A 17,051-nucleotide genomic window follows, 5' to 3' on the forward strand; every position below is an offset into this window, starting at 1 on the left:
TGTGAGCAAAGCATATACTGACGTTTCATTAGGACTGCTTCACTTTGTAAACATGTGGAAAAAACTGTAACCTCCCTTTCAAATGTGTACAACACATATTTGAGAAGAATATTTGTAAAGTTTATATATATATATTTTTTCAATTATTGTACTTTAAAAAAGCTAAATATTTCTTAATAATTTGAATGAAGGAGCCTGTTACCTTTCTGGTTCCAATATTTGTGAAAGGCTCTGCATGTTTTTATACTGTAACCTCATGAGCTGAAAGATAGACGACCAATGCCTCATGGTATGTAATTTGTAGTAATAGAACTCAAAGAATTAAGGTGTTTTGAAAATAGGTCAGTGGAGTTCGTTTGTAATTGATTTACAAAAGCAAGTTTGATGTTGTTACATGCTCTATATTGACCTGTGCGTTTGAATGGATTAAGTGGAATTATGGCTGTATTTTCTGTATGTTTAACAACTGGCCCTTGTTGTAACGCCACATGTTAGTTTGAAATTTAACTTGAATATTTTCAGCTTCATCTTTTGTAAAGAAAACACAGTGAAGCATTTGTTCATTGTTTCATCGAGTGACTTTATTCAGACATGGTTCTGATAGAGATCAGCGTCAATCGACTGTCCATTCCTGTTGTTTTTAGCGGTACCTCTCGGCCATCCACCAGGCCACGTTCTGAAGAAACTTGTCAAAAGACACGTGGACTTCAGGAGTGAACTCAGCTGGGAATAACATGGCCACGACCACAATGATATTGTGTGCCAGGATCTGAGTTTAAAGAGAGAGAGAGAGAAAATATATATATATATACTTTGATTTTCTGTTATATACCAATGACGTTCTATTAAAAGTCCCTAGTTGTAGCTTGATTTTGAAAAAAAGAAAAATATATCTCTTTTAAAAAGTATTACATTTAACGAGTGTCCCGTTCATATCCCAATATTTTAATATACATGCGAAAATAACGAAGCAGAGGTGAAACAACTGAATGCTGTACAATTTAGCTGTAAGGGTAATATTAAATATTCATCCGAATCACGTGTATTTTAAAGTAGACTCACCTTGAAGTTGGAAGGGTCCACTCTCAGCTTGTAGGCGTGCAGCTCGCTGAGCTGGTTCATGGCGCCAGGAAGGTCATCAATTTTGGCCACAGCATCAGCAACGCCTCCCATGATGGTCTTTCCGTGCTTCTTCACCTGGGCAGATCCAGGGTTCAGATCAGACCAGTGGGAGAAGTAGGTCTTGGTCTGGGGGAACACTCTGAGCATTCTGACGGAGAAGAAACAGTTAAGACTTGCAGACTTGCAAGACAATTTTGGATTAAGTAATACTGATTTAAATATAGTATCATTAAATTAAGTCAATATCAAAACAATAGCCCTTACAGGCCAGTGCTACGAATTACCTGCCCAATGCTTCGGCACCAATTTCATCGGATTTTGAGCCGATTTTAGCCCAAAGGGCTTTCACCACATTCATGTCCTTAGCAGTAAGACTCATCGCTGCGTCGTCGTCTTCTCAACGCTATTCAGATATTCAGGGGAAAAAGCTCCTGGTGAATTTGGAAAGTTTATCACGTTTATATAGAACCATAAAGGGACCCACCCAAGCTTCCTATCCAAACCCCACCTCCGAAGCACGTTAGTGCTTATCTCCACCCAGCTTAATCAAAACCGTGCCAATTTTTACTCTGGTATAATTCAGATAATTTTTTAATCAATTTTTCACAAATTGCACGGTACGCTAAATCTGTATTAGCGAATTTATTTGACCCTTTCTGGATTATGTCTGACGCAGTGACGCATTTCTTAACGTGTTTTTCACTATTAAAACTAGCCAAAAATAAATGCTAATAACAAAAGCATCTGCCACTGGTACACTTAAATTATAAGTGTATCATATATATTATCTGAATTATACCAGAGTAAAAACTGGAACGGTTTTATATATATATATATATATTTTATATATACTTTATATATATATATATATCTTTAAAACGAACCTGACAGTTTTAAGATCACTGGTTTGTGGTCTGTATCTGTAATATTCATAGCTGTAACACGCCCTCCCAATGCTATTTTATTAAATTATGAATACCTCATAGAAGTATTTCCATTTAAAATACATCAATATTCACAGTTTGTTGTTCTGTTCATATTGCATATCTGAGATAATTGGTCTTTTATATACACTTTTCCGTTGCACATCGATTTTTTGTTTGCTTGTGTTGTATTTTGATGTTAAAATTAAAACCGTGCGGGACACTAAATTACAGGATAAAATAGTTATCAATAACTAATTCACAACTGTAAGCAATCATCTATTGCAAAATAGTGTTTTTTAATAAAAAATAAATATATATTTGCCAAAATATTTTGGCCTGAATCCGATCAGCGACGTCCACTCCCCTCTGAATTACGTCCGAAAAAAAATATCCAATCAAATCAGGTTCTCTCTGAAGGGCGGAGAGAGAAATCGTGCATAAATTGTGCCCGCGTTTCCATTGCTGAGCAAAAATATTATATCGCACCTCTTGCCGCAATCTGAGAAGAGTCTAAACCGTCAGTATGGTTGAGTGGACAGACGCCGAGCGCAGCGCCATCGTTGGCCTGTGGGGAAAGATCTGTGTCGATGAAATCGGACCTCAGGCCTTTTCCAGGTCTCTATTTATGCTCACACTCTGTGCATAATGTTTGTATTCTCTACATTCTTTGACAACCTAATAATTGATTCTGCACTCATTTCAGGCTTCTGATCGTATATCCTTGGACTCAGAGGCACTTCGCTTCATTTGGGAATCTGTCCAGCGCCGCCGCCATCCAGGGCAACCCCAAAGTGGCCCATCACGGGAAGATCGTCATGGGTGGGCTGGACAAAGCCGTGAAGAACTTGGATAAAATCAAGGCTACCTACGCTCAGCTGAGTGTGATGCACTCTGAGAAACTGCACGTCGATCCCGACAACTTCAGGGTAGATTTCCTTATTTATTGTCCATTTATCTCACGACTTTACGTTTCTTGCAAATAATTGTGTCAGTAACTGTTTACTTCATCAGTAACTATTTACTTTAGTACTGTTTTGGAGCCATGCTCGAATATTGACGCCTGGGTGCTAATGTTTTTGTTTCCTCCAGCTTCTTGCTGAGTGCATCACCGTGTGTGTGGCCATGAAGTTCGGACCCTCCGTCTTCACCGCTGATGTGCAGGAGGCTTGGCAGAAATTCTTGTGCGTGGTTGTGTCTGCTCTGGGCAGGCAGTACCACTAGAGTCACTCTCAATGAACGAGGAATCAGCTTAAAACCACTTCACAGAATAAAGTTGTTGTTAAAATTCCTGACAGATAAATAAAACCATTCAAACGCACCTCCCCAGCTTTGTATCGTGTTTGTTTTTTGCTTTTGTGTTGTATGGATTATGCAAAACATATCTGATTTATTCTGCCGGTTTACAGCAAGCAATCCAGTTAAACGCTGTGATCAGTACATTTTCCGTCACCGTGATGACAGCACGCAGTACATACAATAAAAGAGAAATATTTTGAAACCGCTTTGACTGAAACAGTGTATGTGGAGGTTGAAGAGGCAACAGGTTTATTAAAGAAAATGGATTTAAAATCCGCGTGACCGTGTTCAGAAACATACCTAAGAATTAGTAAAGTGGTTTTATATTTTTTACCGTGTCAACGATAATATATGAATCTTTTCGAGACAATTTGCAAATATTAAATCTAGGAAATGTATAGTTTATACATGTAATGAAAACGTAATAGCTTTTTTTTCAATAAAATATTTTATTCTATAATGCTGATACAGTCTACTGTAACGGCCAGAATGGAAAAAAATATATTTCCGAGGAAACTACGTTTATTCCTTTTGTTTTAAGCCATATTTTTTCCACAAATTAATATCTATTTATGTCTCTGAATATGGTGCTAACTGCTAACTTTCATTTACCTTTAAACGGGCAGGAGTGGAAAATGTGTGTGTGTGTGTGTGTGTGTGTATTTGTATGTGCTGTGTATTTACGATTTTATGAATTGTATATCTGAGGATTCGTTGTTCTATTAAGGTATAGGAAAAGTCCAAATAGAAAAATATATTAATGTCTCATCTGATGAAGAGTCATACATTATTACATTATTGTTACTAACATGACACACTCTAGTTTTTTTTTTAATATATTTTATTACTTCTAACAGGCCTGCCGCATTCTTCAAACCAGCTATTATCAAGTGAATAACTATAACATAAAAAGTAGTTTAGTAGATTCAGGAAGAACAAGGCACAGACAAATGAATAACAACAGTGACTCTCACTCTGATAATCACTTGGTTGCATGGGCTTTTCCCTGTGATTATGCTCAGAAAAATACCACATTTCTTGACATGAGATGGATTCTTGTGAATCTGTAAATAATACTGATCTCTAGAAATACAACACGGCTGCTCCCTCCACTCATCTAATATGTTTGAACATAACTTTCCAGACACAGAAAGCACATTCCATTGACACCAGTTTTGGACAGGGGCCATCTCTAACCACCTCTGAATGTGGTTTCAGTGATCTAACCATAATCCGATCACTATGCATCGAGGGTGTTTACATCTAGCTTTCCATGCAGACAAGTAAAACACAGAAGTGATCACATCACACAAAAATACATATTAATTCCAGATGTAAACAGGCCCAGTGTTTGGACAAATAAACAAAAACGCACCAACACCAACTTTCTCATACCTCAAATAAACTGCTTTTTGCCATAATGAGCAAAATATGAGGAAAATATATGCTTTCACTGTCATAATGTACATATTGTGCATGATTGTATCTATTTTGCAGTAAATATTTTCCTGTTTAAATGTACATTTTTAAAACTACACATTGACCAGTTTTCTTCTGGCAATGTATCTCTGGGGAAACACACTTTTTAAAAGTTGCTTAATAACACTAAAAACACTTTTAGACTATGTTTTCTTCTTTGACATATTAAGACACAAGTCTTATATTTATATTAAATAAAGATGTGTTATTATTGTCTTTATAAATGTTATTATTAATGTGAAATTAATTAAAACTTGGTCAGTAAGTCCTGTACCACTGCTCATGATCATGATGAATTCTGAGCATGTTTACAAAACCATGACATTATTACTCGCACTAGACAAGATTTTTGATATGCGATACATTGATTGGGTGAAAACATGTGTGATACATGGGTGTTAAATGTAGTGCATCTGCTATAGTGCACGCTGCCTGTTGTAGGGTTAATAGTGATTTTAGCAATAAAATGCACATGCAATTTCTTTCTTCATCTAGTCATTTTATTTAGACATTTCTGCCATGCAACAACTGCATCGGTGGACAGCTCCTTCCAGTCGGCAGCTTAGCGGTACATCTCAGCCAGACACCAGGCCAGGTTCTGGAGGAACTTGTCAAAAGACAAGTGGGCCTCAGGAGTGAAGTCAGCAGGGAACAACATACCCACGACCACAATGAGATTGTGGGCCAGGATCTGTGATAAAAGAGAAAAAATTAAAGAAAAAAACAGATCAGTGTTTGGAACTCTTGTTTAAAACTACTGTGAAAATGTGTAACGTGATCTTTATTCATCGAATTTAACGGCTATTTAAATGTGCATTATCTGCTTTGCAGTTATTCCAGTTTTGGGAGGAGGACTACCTTGAAGTTAGCAGGGTCCACTCTCAGCTTGGAAGCATGCAGCTCGCTGAGGTGGCTCAAGGCGCCAGGAAGGTCATCAATTTTGGCCACTGCATCAGCAACGGCTCCCATGATGGTCTTTCCGTGCTTCTTCACCTGGGCAGATCCAGGGCTCAGATCAGACCAGTGGGAGAAGTAGGTCTTGGTCTGGGGGTACACGCAGAGCATTCTGATGGAGTAAATACAAATGATCACTCAGTCTGACATGCATTAACGCACAGATAAATCACAAAGTTAAAATAGGTTAAATGTACCCAGAATGGTTTTATCGCATTGTTCTAACAGTTGGTTACTGGTTTTATTTATCAAGAAACAACCCTAAATTATAGCGAATGATGTTACCTGGCGAATGCCTCAGCCCCGATGTCATCGGCCCTGGAGGAGATTTTGCCCCAAAGGCTTTTCACCGCAGCCATGTCATCCACAGTAAGACTCATCGCTGCGTTTTCTCTCACTCCTCAACTCAGGATGTGTTCAGAAAAAATGCACTTTCAACATGAAAAATTTCTCCGCTTTTATATTTAACACGAAACGGACCCACCCCGATATCACATCTAAACCACACCTTCATACACGTTACTCGAGATTCTCCACCCAGCCTAATCGACGTCAAGCCACCGTGCAGCCTGGTATAATTTTGATAACGATTTTTTTCCAAATCACGTATTACATGTAGAATCAAACTTATGTTTCAATTTGCAACATGACTGCATTCCTGAAATCACACAGGACTATTAATGCACAAAATACTGGCACTTTTGTGGTACACTCTGAAAGACAGATTAGTCTCAAAACCGCGGTAGAGACTGAAATAAAGGGCGTTTTTCTCGCTCACTGTGAACTTTTATAAATAGAAATATTTTTAGCATTTAAAAAAGTTAAATACATTTACAGTATAATAAATAAATAAATAAACAAATAAAATAAATAATCTAGAAGCACTATATTTAAAATATATCGTGCACAATCTTCGTCATATATTTTTTATTTAAAAAAACCCCATCACATTCGTGTTTTTTTCCTTCACTTTTATAGATTTTAGTGAATTATTAAGAATCTTACTATTTTGAAATGCTGTGTTCCTTGAGGCTGTTTGCCTCATATTTATATTTATGTCAAAATATGCTCAGGCTGATTTTTTACTGCAGATATTAGCTGCAGTTTTTTCCACTTTGAAATCTTAACTGTATTTTTTTATCGTGTTAAAGTGGACAAAAAACAAAACAAACAAAAGAAAAAAAACATATGACTGCATGTTTTGGCATAAAACCAATCAGTGTTTTGCAGTCACGTATACCCTTTAAGACTTACGTCCAGCGATGACTGAGCCAATCAAACCGTCCTCTGTCTGATGGGCGGATACGTTAAACTTCAATAAATAGCATGCTGCACTGCCACAGAAAATCTTCAAGCAAGAACCTCAGAAGATAATAAACCGTCAGTATGGTTGAGTGGACAGCTGCTGAGCGCAGCGCCATCCTTGGCCTGTGGGGAAAGATCAATGTCGATGAAATCGGACCTCAGGCCATTGCCAGGTAGTCTTAAACTAATACTGTGTGCACGTTGCTTATATTGTCCACGTTGCTTTAGAACTATATTCTCAAAATCTTTATCATTTCAGGCTTTTGATCGTATTTCCATGGACTCAGAGGCACTTCGCTTCATTTGGGAATATGTCCAGCGCCGCCGCCATCCAGGGCAACCCCAAAGTGGCCCATCACGGGAAGATCGTCATGGGTGGACTGGAGAGAGCCGTGAAGAACTTGGACAACGTCAAGGCTGCCTACGCTAGTCTGAGTGTGATGCACTCTGAGAAACTGCACGTGGATCCCGACAACTTCAGGGTAGGTTTGCTTACAACCGCATTTACCTGCATAACTGCTACTATCTCATGCACTACAATTAAGCATACTTCCATGCCACGTTTATGACGTACATTTCTTGTTTGTTTCCTCCAGCTTCTTGCTGAGTGCATCACCGTGTGTGTGGCCATGAAGTTCGGACCCTCCGTCTTCACCGCTGATGTGCAGGAGGCTTGGCAGAAATTCTTGTGCGTGGTTGTGTCTGCTCTGGGCAGGCAGTACCACTAGAGTCACTCTCAATGAGAAAACAGCTTAAGACCGATTTAGTTCATAACGCTGTTGACAAAATGACCTAATCAACAAATAAACAATATAAACGCACTTTTGAGCTTTATTTTCTTCTTTCATTTAGAAGTGTGATATTTTGTAAATACCTTCTACCTGCAGTAAGAGAACCTGTTTACCAGATTTTATTAGCTGCATAAATAAGTTGGTGTCTTCCGTATAACATTAATACTGTTTATTTTTATGTTTATTTAAATATGAGAGAGGAATTACATTATACCATAAAACAATAGTCTATAGCGATTTTCATACACATTAATCGATGTCGTTGTGTAATTAATGTATTTGTTCGTTACGCATTGACAGTCCTTTTAAACATAATACATATACTTTTCAACAGTTTAAAGCCTAAGTAGTGCCCCCCCCCCCCCCCCTTTTGTGTAATTTATATATGAATACACTGATGCCTGCAAGAAACTTGTAATTTCAGACACCCCTAATATAGACCATACCATTTCTCGTCTAGTCTGTTTGCCTCACGCCCAACATTGGTCACGTTTTACCGTTGTGTAGCCAGAGAAGAAAAGTCAGTTAGATTAAAAGTAAGAATAAAAATCATAAAAGTCAATAATAAATTAAAACATTGCAATAAAAGGAAATACATAAAAAGAGTAAAGGAAAACATGATAAAATGATTAAAACAATTCAAAATGATACAATAAAAGAAAAGAACTAAAGTGCCGTTACTGAATAAAAGTGCAGAGTATTTTAGACTGAGCTGTAAGCTGCTCAAACAGGAATGTTTTAAGTCTTAATTTAAAAGGGTCTAAAGTCAAGGCACTTCTAATATTCTCAGTCGGCTGGTTCCATTTAAGAGTGGAATAGTAGCTAAACACTGCTTCTCCAAGTTTAGTTTTCACCTGAGGCAGGACTAACTGACAAGTTCCTAAAGATCTCAGAGCTCTTCTCATATCTGATAAACACACTGGTCCTACACCATTAACACACTTATACACCAGTAATAACACCTCAAAGTCTATTCTGTAACAGACTGGTATCCAGTGTAAGGATTTGAGGATGGGGTGATGTGCTCTCCTTCTTTTCCTCCTATAGAGCAGTGAGAACTCTGGCAGCTGTATTTTGAATCAGCTGAAGCAGTTTGATGGTGTTTTTTGGAAGTCCAGTTAAAAGACCATTACAGTAATCAATCCTGCTAGAAATAAAAGAATGGATAAGTATCTCCAGGTCGGTTTAGTCAGGGAATCTCTAATCTTACTGATGTTCTTAAGATGGAAAAACAAAGAACAAAGAAGATTCTTGGGTGGTAGAGTGAGCATCACACTGAACACACTTTCCCCTTGTTAAGTTGATCTCCACATTATAATTTGCTTTTGGGAAACTGGGCCTTTCTGGGAAACTGGGCTTCAGTACACTTAGTTGACTTCTGGTTTTCTGATCTAGGTTGTGTTTGCTGCATATGTGTGAATGCTTACATCAGCATAAGACTTAAACCTGCGCCTGCAGTGCGTGGTTCACCGTTTGTGTGGAGAAAAAGTCGACTACCCCATTTGTCACTGCATATTTTGTATTCTGACTATTTGTGGAAAAACCCTGAGAGAGAGTTCTGTTCAGATCTGAGCCAAAATTCACTTTCTACAGCTAAATGCAAGAAAGGCTTCTAGGAATATCTGGGTGGCATTGTCCGTACATCATAACAGAATTACATTTGGAGGAAAAAAAAGGGCTCTGTACATCATACAAGAGAGCTGGAGAAGCAGGAATTCAGCTTGGCCAGTCCATCGCAGGACTCATACACACATTCACCTGGACAATTTGGAATGGCCAGCCAGCCAACACACATTTTCTTCAATAAAGAACCAATGTAGAACTGTCATATTAAGGGTCTACCCTGTGGGGTTCTTTCTGCACTTCAGGATGAAACCGGAGCAGCTGGGGCTCCTCTCAGGCTAGGCTAGAACCAACAACCCCAGGACACAGGAGCTGTGTGACAACGACACTACCTGTTGAGACACTATGTTGTTACAGTCTTCACTCTCAGGGAAAAAAGGTAGAGCTGCATTATTGGTCAATAAAGGTATAATGTAAATGTATATTTAAATGTACAGCAGTGGTGTTAAAATCCATTTGTGTTCACTAATGGTACATTACATTCTCTTCTCCAATAAGTCCTGGAGATGAAATGGGGTGTAATCAACACAATTATAAAATCTGCAATTATAACTGCAATTATAACATGGTACCATTATGTTCGCTAAATGAAGTTACAGAAATGTTCCCTATACGATCACAGTGATCGTTTTTTGACAGTGTTTGATTTGACTAAACTTTGAAAAACTGGATATATTTTGACACGTATTTTCATATTTTCACTTTTACAAGTTTATTTAATCATTTTTAGAGTTCACAGTATATTTCTGTTAAACCAACATAACAAGCTACTATATTACAATATTGTAACACTATTGTCACGCCCTTGTCCGTTGTCCCTGCCATGTGCTTTCTTGGCACATGGCTCTGTTTGTTATTGTCCATGTCTCCGCCCTTGTCCCGCATTTCTTCCTCCTCCTTTTCAGTGTCATTTGTAATCCTGCCCCCTCCTCATCAGTCCAGGTGTCCCTTGTCTGTGGTGTTCATTTAAGTTCCCTTGTCTCTGTGCTTCTTTGTTGGACATTCCACCTTTAGTTTGCTTCCTACCATTGGTTTGCTTTCTCCAGTCTGTCTGTCTGTTACTCATTCCCTTTAAGTCAGTCTTTGTATCTCTCTTGTCTCAGGTCAGTTTGTGTCTTTAGTCTGTTTAGCTTTCTGTGTTCAGGTTTATTCTGTTTAGCCTCTTTGTCTAGGCTCCTGTTAAGCTCTCCATGTATTGTCCTTCTGTCAAAGTTTCTCTGTCCAGGTCATTCTGTTCAAATCTCTCTGTCTTGGTCTTTCTTTGTTTCAGTTTCCTGTCTCATTATCCTAGTCTGTCTCTGTTTTGTTATCTTTTGCAGAAATAAAAGTATTCTGTGTTTTAGCAAGTGCGTCTGCCTCCGTCAGTCCGCCCCGCGTTCCTTACAACTATAATAGGGTTGATATAACACCGGCGGTTTGTTGTGTGAAAACCTGAAGGTAACTAGCTACAGTGTGAGGAAACCTATAAAAAACTTGTGAAAAATAATTCTCTCATACCGAGGTTTTTACCTATAGATTTAAATAAAAGTTGACAAGCCCATTACACTGTCTACATTTCAAACAAAGTATGATTTTTTATTATTATATTTTATTTATATATTTTTTGTCACAAAGATGATTATGGGCCACACTCGTGAGAAGTGTTATATAATAATACATTAGTTATATCATGACTATTGATGTTGAGCATTTTAACATAATTCGATATATTTCATGTTCATTTGCATGTAAGCCATCTAATTATGGTCTGTATTACAGTTTTTCTCAATTGCCAAGACACATTCCCTGAAACCATGCATCCATTTCTCCAAACTGTAAACACAAAACCCAATTCACAAAACCTCTGACTCTTCCTGCAAAACCAAACTATTGCCTCAAAACAGTCCAAGCAGTTCTCAACACCAAACAATGTTGTCAAATCAGGCCTCGAGTCAATCAAAATGATAAACAGCACTGAACAGTCATTATACACAACACCGAAAAAAGGAAAACACAGTGATCAGATCATGAAGCTTTAGAATTAATGTTTATTGTCCACAAAGGAAAATGCAGTTTCGAAAGCAAAACTCTTGTTTAACAAAAATTAGTAATTATGTAGTGTGTAAAATATAAATAAATAATATAAAAAAAAAAAAAACATTATATATATATATATATATACACACACAAAGAAATACATTATAACAAGTGCATACAGTATCTACTCTAGTGCAGCATTATGTTGATGTGCTGGGTCAGGCCACAGGACTCCTATCCTATCTCCTAGTATGCCGGATCATTACAGGCCAGTTCCATGGCCTGCAAGAGATTTTGCTGCAAGAGGGTTGCCAGTCAAACTTTCCAACACCATTAAGAGAAGAACTCCTCTGATGGGTTGAGGAAAGGGGAGTATGGTGGAAGAAAAATATTTAGGAAATCTTGGTTGATATTGAACCACTGTCTGACCTGGACAGGACGGTGAAAACTGCTGCTCACACCCTAACACAATATCTCTAAGATCACTCATAAAAGCCAAAAGATGTTGAGTGTTGTATGGCCCAAATGTGGCACAATGGTGGCGAACCGCATGATTGCTGATGGAAGCACATAACATGACCATGCTGGCCAGGGACTGCAACAATGGCTCGTTGGCCAATCACGTTCCTTCCTCTCCTCCTCCTTTTGGCGAGATTGAACCCAGCTTTATCCATGTAAATATATTCCTGTGGATGGTCTGAGGAATCCAGTTGAAACATTCTCTGCTGTATTTCACGCAGTATGATTACACTTGTCTTTGAGGGACCATGTCAACAATGACAGTCTCTTGGTGTGGGTTCAACATAGACGTCCTCCCCTGCGATGTGGCAGTCTTGCGATTCTACAAAAGAACATGCCGTTACAAAATATTGCATGCAGCACTGAGCCTACAAATGTTTTAGGAAAATCATGTAATGAAAAACCTTTTTACAGATCTGTACTGAGTCAAACTGTAAACATACACAAAATGAATAAAGCACTTACCTGTTTTCCTCTCTGAATGTTCGGATTATGGTGTACACTGTGAATCTACTCAGGTTGGGCTGAATTTGAAGTCCTGCTTCCCTCATAGTCAATCCATGGACAAGAACGTGGTCAATGATGGTTGTCTGTATTTCATCTGAGATTATCATTCTTCGTCTCGTCCCTCCTCTTCTTCCACCTCTTCCCCTTACTCTGCCTCTCTGTTTCTATCCATAGTGAAACTTCTATGACCGGGACCCTTGTACTGGCTTATATTGGTTTCTTCACATCATTTGTCACATGTGTGATCAATTTAGAGAGGCTGAGTTTAAGTTGTGATACCGGTGCTTTATTTGAGGTTCACTTTTGCTGCCTGTGCTTACCATTATGCAGCCCACGTGCATCACAGTGCAAAATGTGTTTTAGTGGGTGAAAATATGTTTGCAAATTGTGTCTTAATAGGTGAAAAGTGCTTAAGGTTCTGACAAAAGGGTGAACCTGTTGTGACTAACTAGGTGAAATGTGCTTGTGGTTCTGACAAATGGGTGACAATTTCAATAAATGGGTTTAGGACACTGAGAATTTGATTCAGACAGAGTTTTGTGTTTTAGCAATTGAGAAAAACTGTATTAGTTGCATTATCTGTGATGTGCACTATATAGGGAGTGTGGTGCTATACTTTGGGACACAGCCCAAGCTTCTCTACAGTGCTATAACTTGAAAGAAAGTGTAATGCAATTACATTAAAGATTAACACAAATCTTGTAAAATAACCGTGTTTTTGAATTTTGGTGTTTTCAAAGTCACATAGTAATAAGATAACAAAGAAATATAAACAAATGGGCACTTCTGAATGACCTCAAGCCTCACATCTCACCTGGAGCCCTAAGCAAACTGAAGCTTTTTTCTTTGTACATATTATGAGAGAAACCTATGTATTGAGGTACACGCTAAAAAATAAAGCATTGGGTCCAAAAAAAAAAAAAAATCAACGCAAAGTTTTGTGACAGTCTTTTTGAGTTGGGTCGACTTCTGGTAAAATTACATTGATCCAACAAAGCTTTTTGAGTTACTTTGTCAGACATAGTAAAAAACATTTTCATATAACATGAACTTAATAAAAGTCACCATCAACAGATATTCAACAGTATGATTACTTTTATTCCATACTGTGATCATATCTCATCTTTCACATAGTAACAGTAAAAAAAAATCTTAAGTATACTGTATAAATATCACACTTAAGGCTCAATTTCACTCAATTGAGTGTGAGACAATTTAAAGAATGATGCAAGAACATTCATAAAAACAGTAATAGAAAGCACCTACTTTAACATTTCAAACTGGTAATAAACTGCAACAATGTAGAGCTATTAAGACATCAATGCACAGAAAAAGCAGGCTTTTAACCTTCATTTCTCAAAACAAAAAAAAGTGTAAAAGTGTAACAAAGTGTAACAAAATTAAATCATATATATATATAAAGTGCATATAAAGTGTTCAGCCTTTTGCATAAATGTCACACAGTCTGGAAGTTTGTAATTAAATTAATTCACTAACATGGAAATGCCTATTTGTTGGCTAGTGTCAAATAAACTTTAGTTCATTTAAATGCAATTCACTATAATAAAAATGAAAACATTCAATGGGTGACCATGTCTCACAGGCACTATGACATACAGCATCAGTTAAATGAATTAAATCCGGGATTTCCAAAAGACCCAATTGAACGTTGTGAATTTTCTGCAACATAGGAGGCATCTAACCACAAACCATTTTTTAAACTTAGATTGATAATTTAGCTGCTCAACACCTTGCCTCAAAATATGCTTTAGACATTGCTTGGAAACAGCACAAGCTTAAAAACAGCACAGCACAAAACGTATTGTACTTGTAAATTATCTGTATCAAATACAATCTACTGGATCTTCCAATATTTAGAAGTAATGTTTCACATAATAGTCTGTGAACAAGAGTGAAACAAAAGCAGAGACTACAAGTTTGGGAACTCTAGCTTCAAGTGCATTACATCAGAGAAGTCTTAACTTTAATATTTGCAACAGCAAATCCAATATATGGTTGATAACTGTCCATATTTGAACGCAACCCTCCAGCAAAACAGAACTTTGAGAATGTATTGATTTTAAGCATAGAAAATACTGCACATGAGTCTCATCACTTTCGAGCTGGCTTTTTTTCCATCAAGGTCAAGTAACAGCTTTTGAAATACCTCAAAGGTGTATTTTAACCTCTTCAGATAGCTGAGGTTCGGGGCATATACTACCCCATCAGCAAAGCACAGGATCTGGCAACATCAATTCCCTCCAGGACTTTGGTTCCTTCAACTACAATGGTAGCAGACCCACCGACGATGGCAATCTTCATCACTTCCTTTGCAAGATCTGCCTCAAACTCCTGCACATCCTTGTAGAAGACATAACAGTGTTAGTGTCAGCGAAATAAAGGCATAACTTGTTTTTTTATCAAGTCAGTTCATAACTACATACTATCAAATCTATTTGTACCTTTCTGAGATTTTGTGGACAAAGACACAACCAGTCAGTCACAAATTCCCAATATTGAAGTAAACAGGTCAAATGCATCAGTTCAAATAAGTATGCAAAGAAAAATGTTAACATTACAAGAAGAAATTAAATTCAGATTGTGACTTATCAAAAATAAAATGTATCTCCCAATACAGCAAACATTTTTACTAAATTCTGGAACCAATTCCATGACCAATGTAAACAATATTTTGTTTAACACATCTCCGTTGCTGTAATAGACCTAAAAACTAAACACACTAACATTCTGCAAATACACATTAATAAACTGCTTTTTCCCAGCCACTAAAATAATACAGTATAATAATAAAGAGTAGACAAAAAAAAGTCACCAAAATTTACAGCAGGTGAGGACTCAGGTTGTAGAGGGTCAGATTCCTGCACAGTCTACTTATTTTTCCCTGTTAAAACCAACCTAAAGGTATTAGTTATAATAAAGATTTGGTTCAAGAACAAGTATAAGCACTTACATTGCACTCTACAAAAAGGTCCTTCTGCTTCTCTCCAAGATACACTACAAGGCAACTTCTTTCCATCCATCCGTGTTGTTGTTCTGGTTCTCACACACACACACAAAAGTTCAGAAGTTTACAGTCACCTGATTATTATTTGGTAGTATTGCCCTGAAATTGACCACCATTACTCAAAGCAGAGCTAATGGGGTTAGAACTACAAAATATTAACGTCTAGGAATGTGGTTGTTGCCTCTTTTTGCTACACAAACACTAACCTAACAGTTACACCACAGGGTATACTAAACAGGATTCCTTGGTTATTAGTCAATACAGTCTCTACACTTGTATGTCGGTGTGTGGTAGGGTAAGAGGAGATGGCTATATGTCTAGCTAGCGCGCGCGAACTAATTCACACGGCCCTTTACCCCCCACCCCGTCTTATGGAGACGCCGTGCGCAACAAGGTGATTGGTCGAGAGCATAGGCAGCTGGCAAATTAAAACGCAGAAAGTATGCCAGCTCGTAAATTAAAAAATAATTTCGTCTCCACGTCCATCCGTTTCCCTCTCCCTCTGTTTAACCTGTTGCGCCATGTCTCAAAGCGGCGAGTAGATAATTAAATTACAAAAGCACCTGAGGGTCATAAGTGTTCTTAGCGGTTGTAACACTGTCTAGTTAAGGAAAGCTAGTTGGCTAATTCTGCCTATATCCACCAAACACTGACCATCAACACAACAGAAAAATGGGCAAACCTAAACACACCAATAAAATAAACCACATATTGGGTCATGAAAATTGTTATAACACTCACCCTGGTAGCTTTCTTTGTGCCTTGTCCACAATAAGATGTACCTGGAGCAAACTGAAGCAGCCTTCTCAGGTAAATGCAAATGAATGAGAAGATGGCGTTGTCCGGTACAAATAACTGAGTTGCCAGAAAATGATTTTTGCTTTTTAGTATTTAATGGAATATATTGTGTTCGGGTTAGTCAGGAAATTGTCTTGAAACAACACTTATATTATTTATGTTGCCAAAACTCAATAAAACACCAAATGAAAATAATAACTCTAGCAAAATCATTCAATTAATTTTTTCTCTTAAAGCAGTGCATATATTTCAGTATTGGCTAAAGGCCACTAGAATGACTTTTTAGAGTGTAGACTGCTTGGTAAATTTGATGGTAAAAAAAATGAAGCTTGTATGCCAGCCACAAAATAGTGTAGAGACAATCAGAGGAATTATATAATAGTCAATATGTGCATGAAGACCTAAAAAAACCCAGGATAATTTTTAAATAATTTTTTTAAAGAAAGTTTGTTCAGAATCAGTTACTGACGACTGACTTGATTTTGTTAACTTCTCATACATTCCCGAAGCTGAGCGTCTATTCACTACAACAGGACTGCATGGAACGTTTTTTTTTTTTTTTTTTTTACTTCGAAACTCGCTGGTCATTGGATAAATGCTATGATTTTGTCCCGCCCCCGGACGCTGAGGCTCTATGGGGTGAAAGGAGCTGTGGGCGGGTCTGGACGCGGAGCTTCTGCAAGATGATTG

The 17,051-nt window shown here is 37.7% G+C and overlaps 4 protein-coding genes across 4 annotated transcripts; 2 read left to right on the forward strand and 2 right to left on the reverse strand.

Annotated features, from left to right (window-relative positions):
- Positions 1-565: 565 nt before the first annotated feature.
- Positions 566-1,550, reverse strand: LOC136699273 (hemoglobin subunit alpha-like). The gene is made up of 3 exons (XM_066673845.1): positions 1,407-1,550; positions 1,063-1,270; positions 566-769 (listed from the first exon to the last, which is right to left on the reverse strand). Exons 1-3 carry the CDS (start codon positions 1,499-1,501, stop codon positions 641-643), a joined length of 432 nt encoding a protein of 143 aa, XP_066529942.1. The 5' UTR covers positions 1,502-1,550; the 3' UTR covers positions 566-640.
- Positions 1,551-2,518: 968 nt separating this feature from the next.
- On the forward strand, positions 2,519-3,381 carry LOC136699403 (hemoglobin subunit beta-like). The gene is made up of 3 exons (XM_066674098.1): positions 2,519-2,663; positions 2,752-2,974; positions 3,138-3,381. The coding sequence occupies exons 1-3, from the start codon at positions 2,572-2,574 to the stop codon at positions 3,267-3,269; spliced, it is 447 nt and encodes a 148-aa protein (XP_066530195.1). The 5' UTR covers positions 2,519-2,571; the 3' UTR covers positions 3,270-3,381.
- Positions 3,382-5,310: 1,929 nt separating this feature from the next.
- On the reverse strand, positions 5,311-6,221 carry LOC136699274 (hemoglobin subunit alpha-like). Its single transcript, XM_066673846.1, has 3 exons — positions 6,063-6,221; positions 5,682-5,889; positions 5,311-5,514 (listed from the first exon to the last, which is right to left on the reverse strand). Exons 1-3 carry the CDS (start codon positions 6,155-6,157, stop codon positions 5,386-5,388), a joined length of 432 nt encoding a protein of 143 aa, XP_066529943.1. The 5' UTR covers positions 6,158-6,221; the 3' UTR covers positions 5,311-5,385.
- An 889-nt stretch (positions 6,222-7,110) lies between these two features.
- On the forward strand, positions 7,111-7,898 carry LOC136699272 (hemoglobin subunit beta-like). The gene is made up of 3 exons (XM_066673844.1): positions 7,111-7,255; positions 7,342-7,564; positions 7,679-7,898. The coding sequence occupies exons 1-3, from the start codon at positions 7,164-7,166 to the stop codon at positions 7,808-7,810; spliced, it is 447 nt and encodes a 148-aa protein (XP_066529941.1). The 5' UTR covers positions 7,111-7,163; the 3' UTR covers positions 7,811-7,898.
- Positions 7,899-17,051: the final 9,153 nt, after the last annotated feature.

The sequence above is a fragment of the Hoplias malabaricus genome, chromosome 6 (genome assembly GCF_029633855.1).
Source record: "Hoplias malabaricus isolate fHopMal1 chromosome 6, fHopMal1.hap1, whole genome shotgun sequence".
In the NCBI taxonomy this organism is placed as follows: domain Eukaryota; kingdom Metazoa; phylum Chordata; class Actinopteri; order Characiformes; family Erythrinidae; genus Hoplias; species Hoplias malabaricus.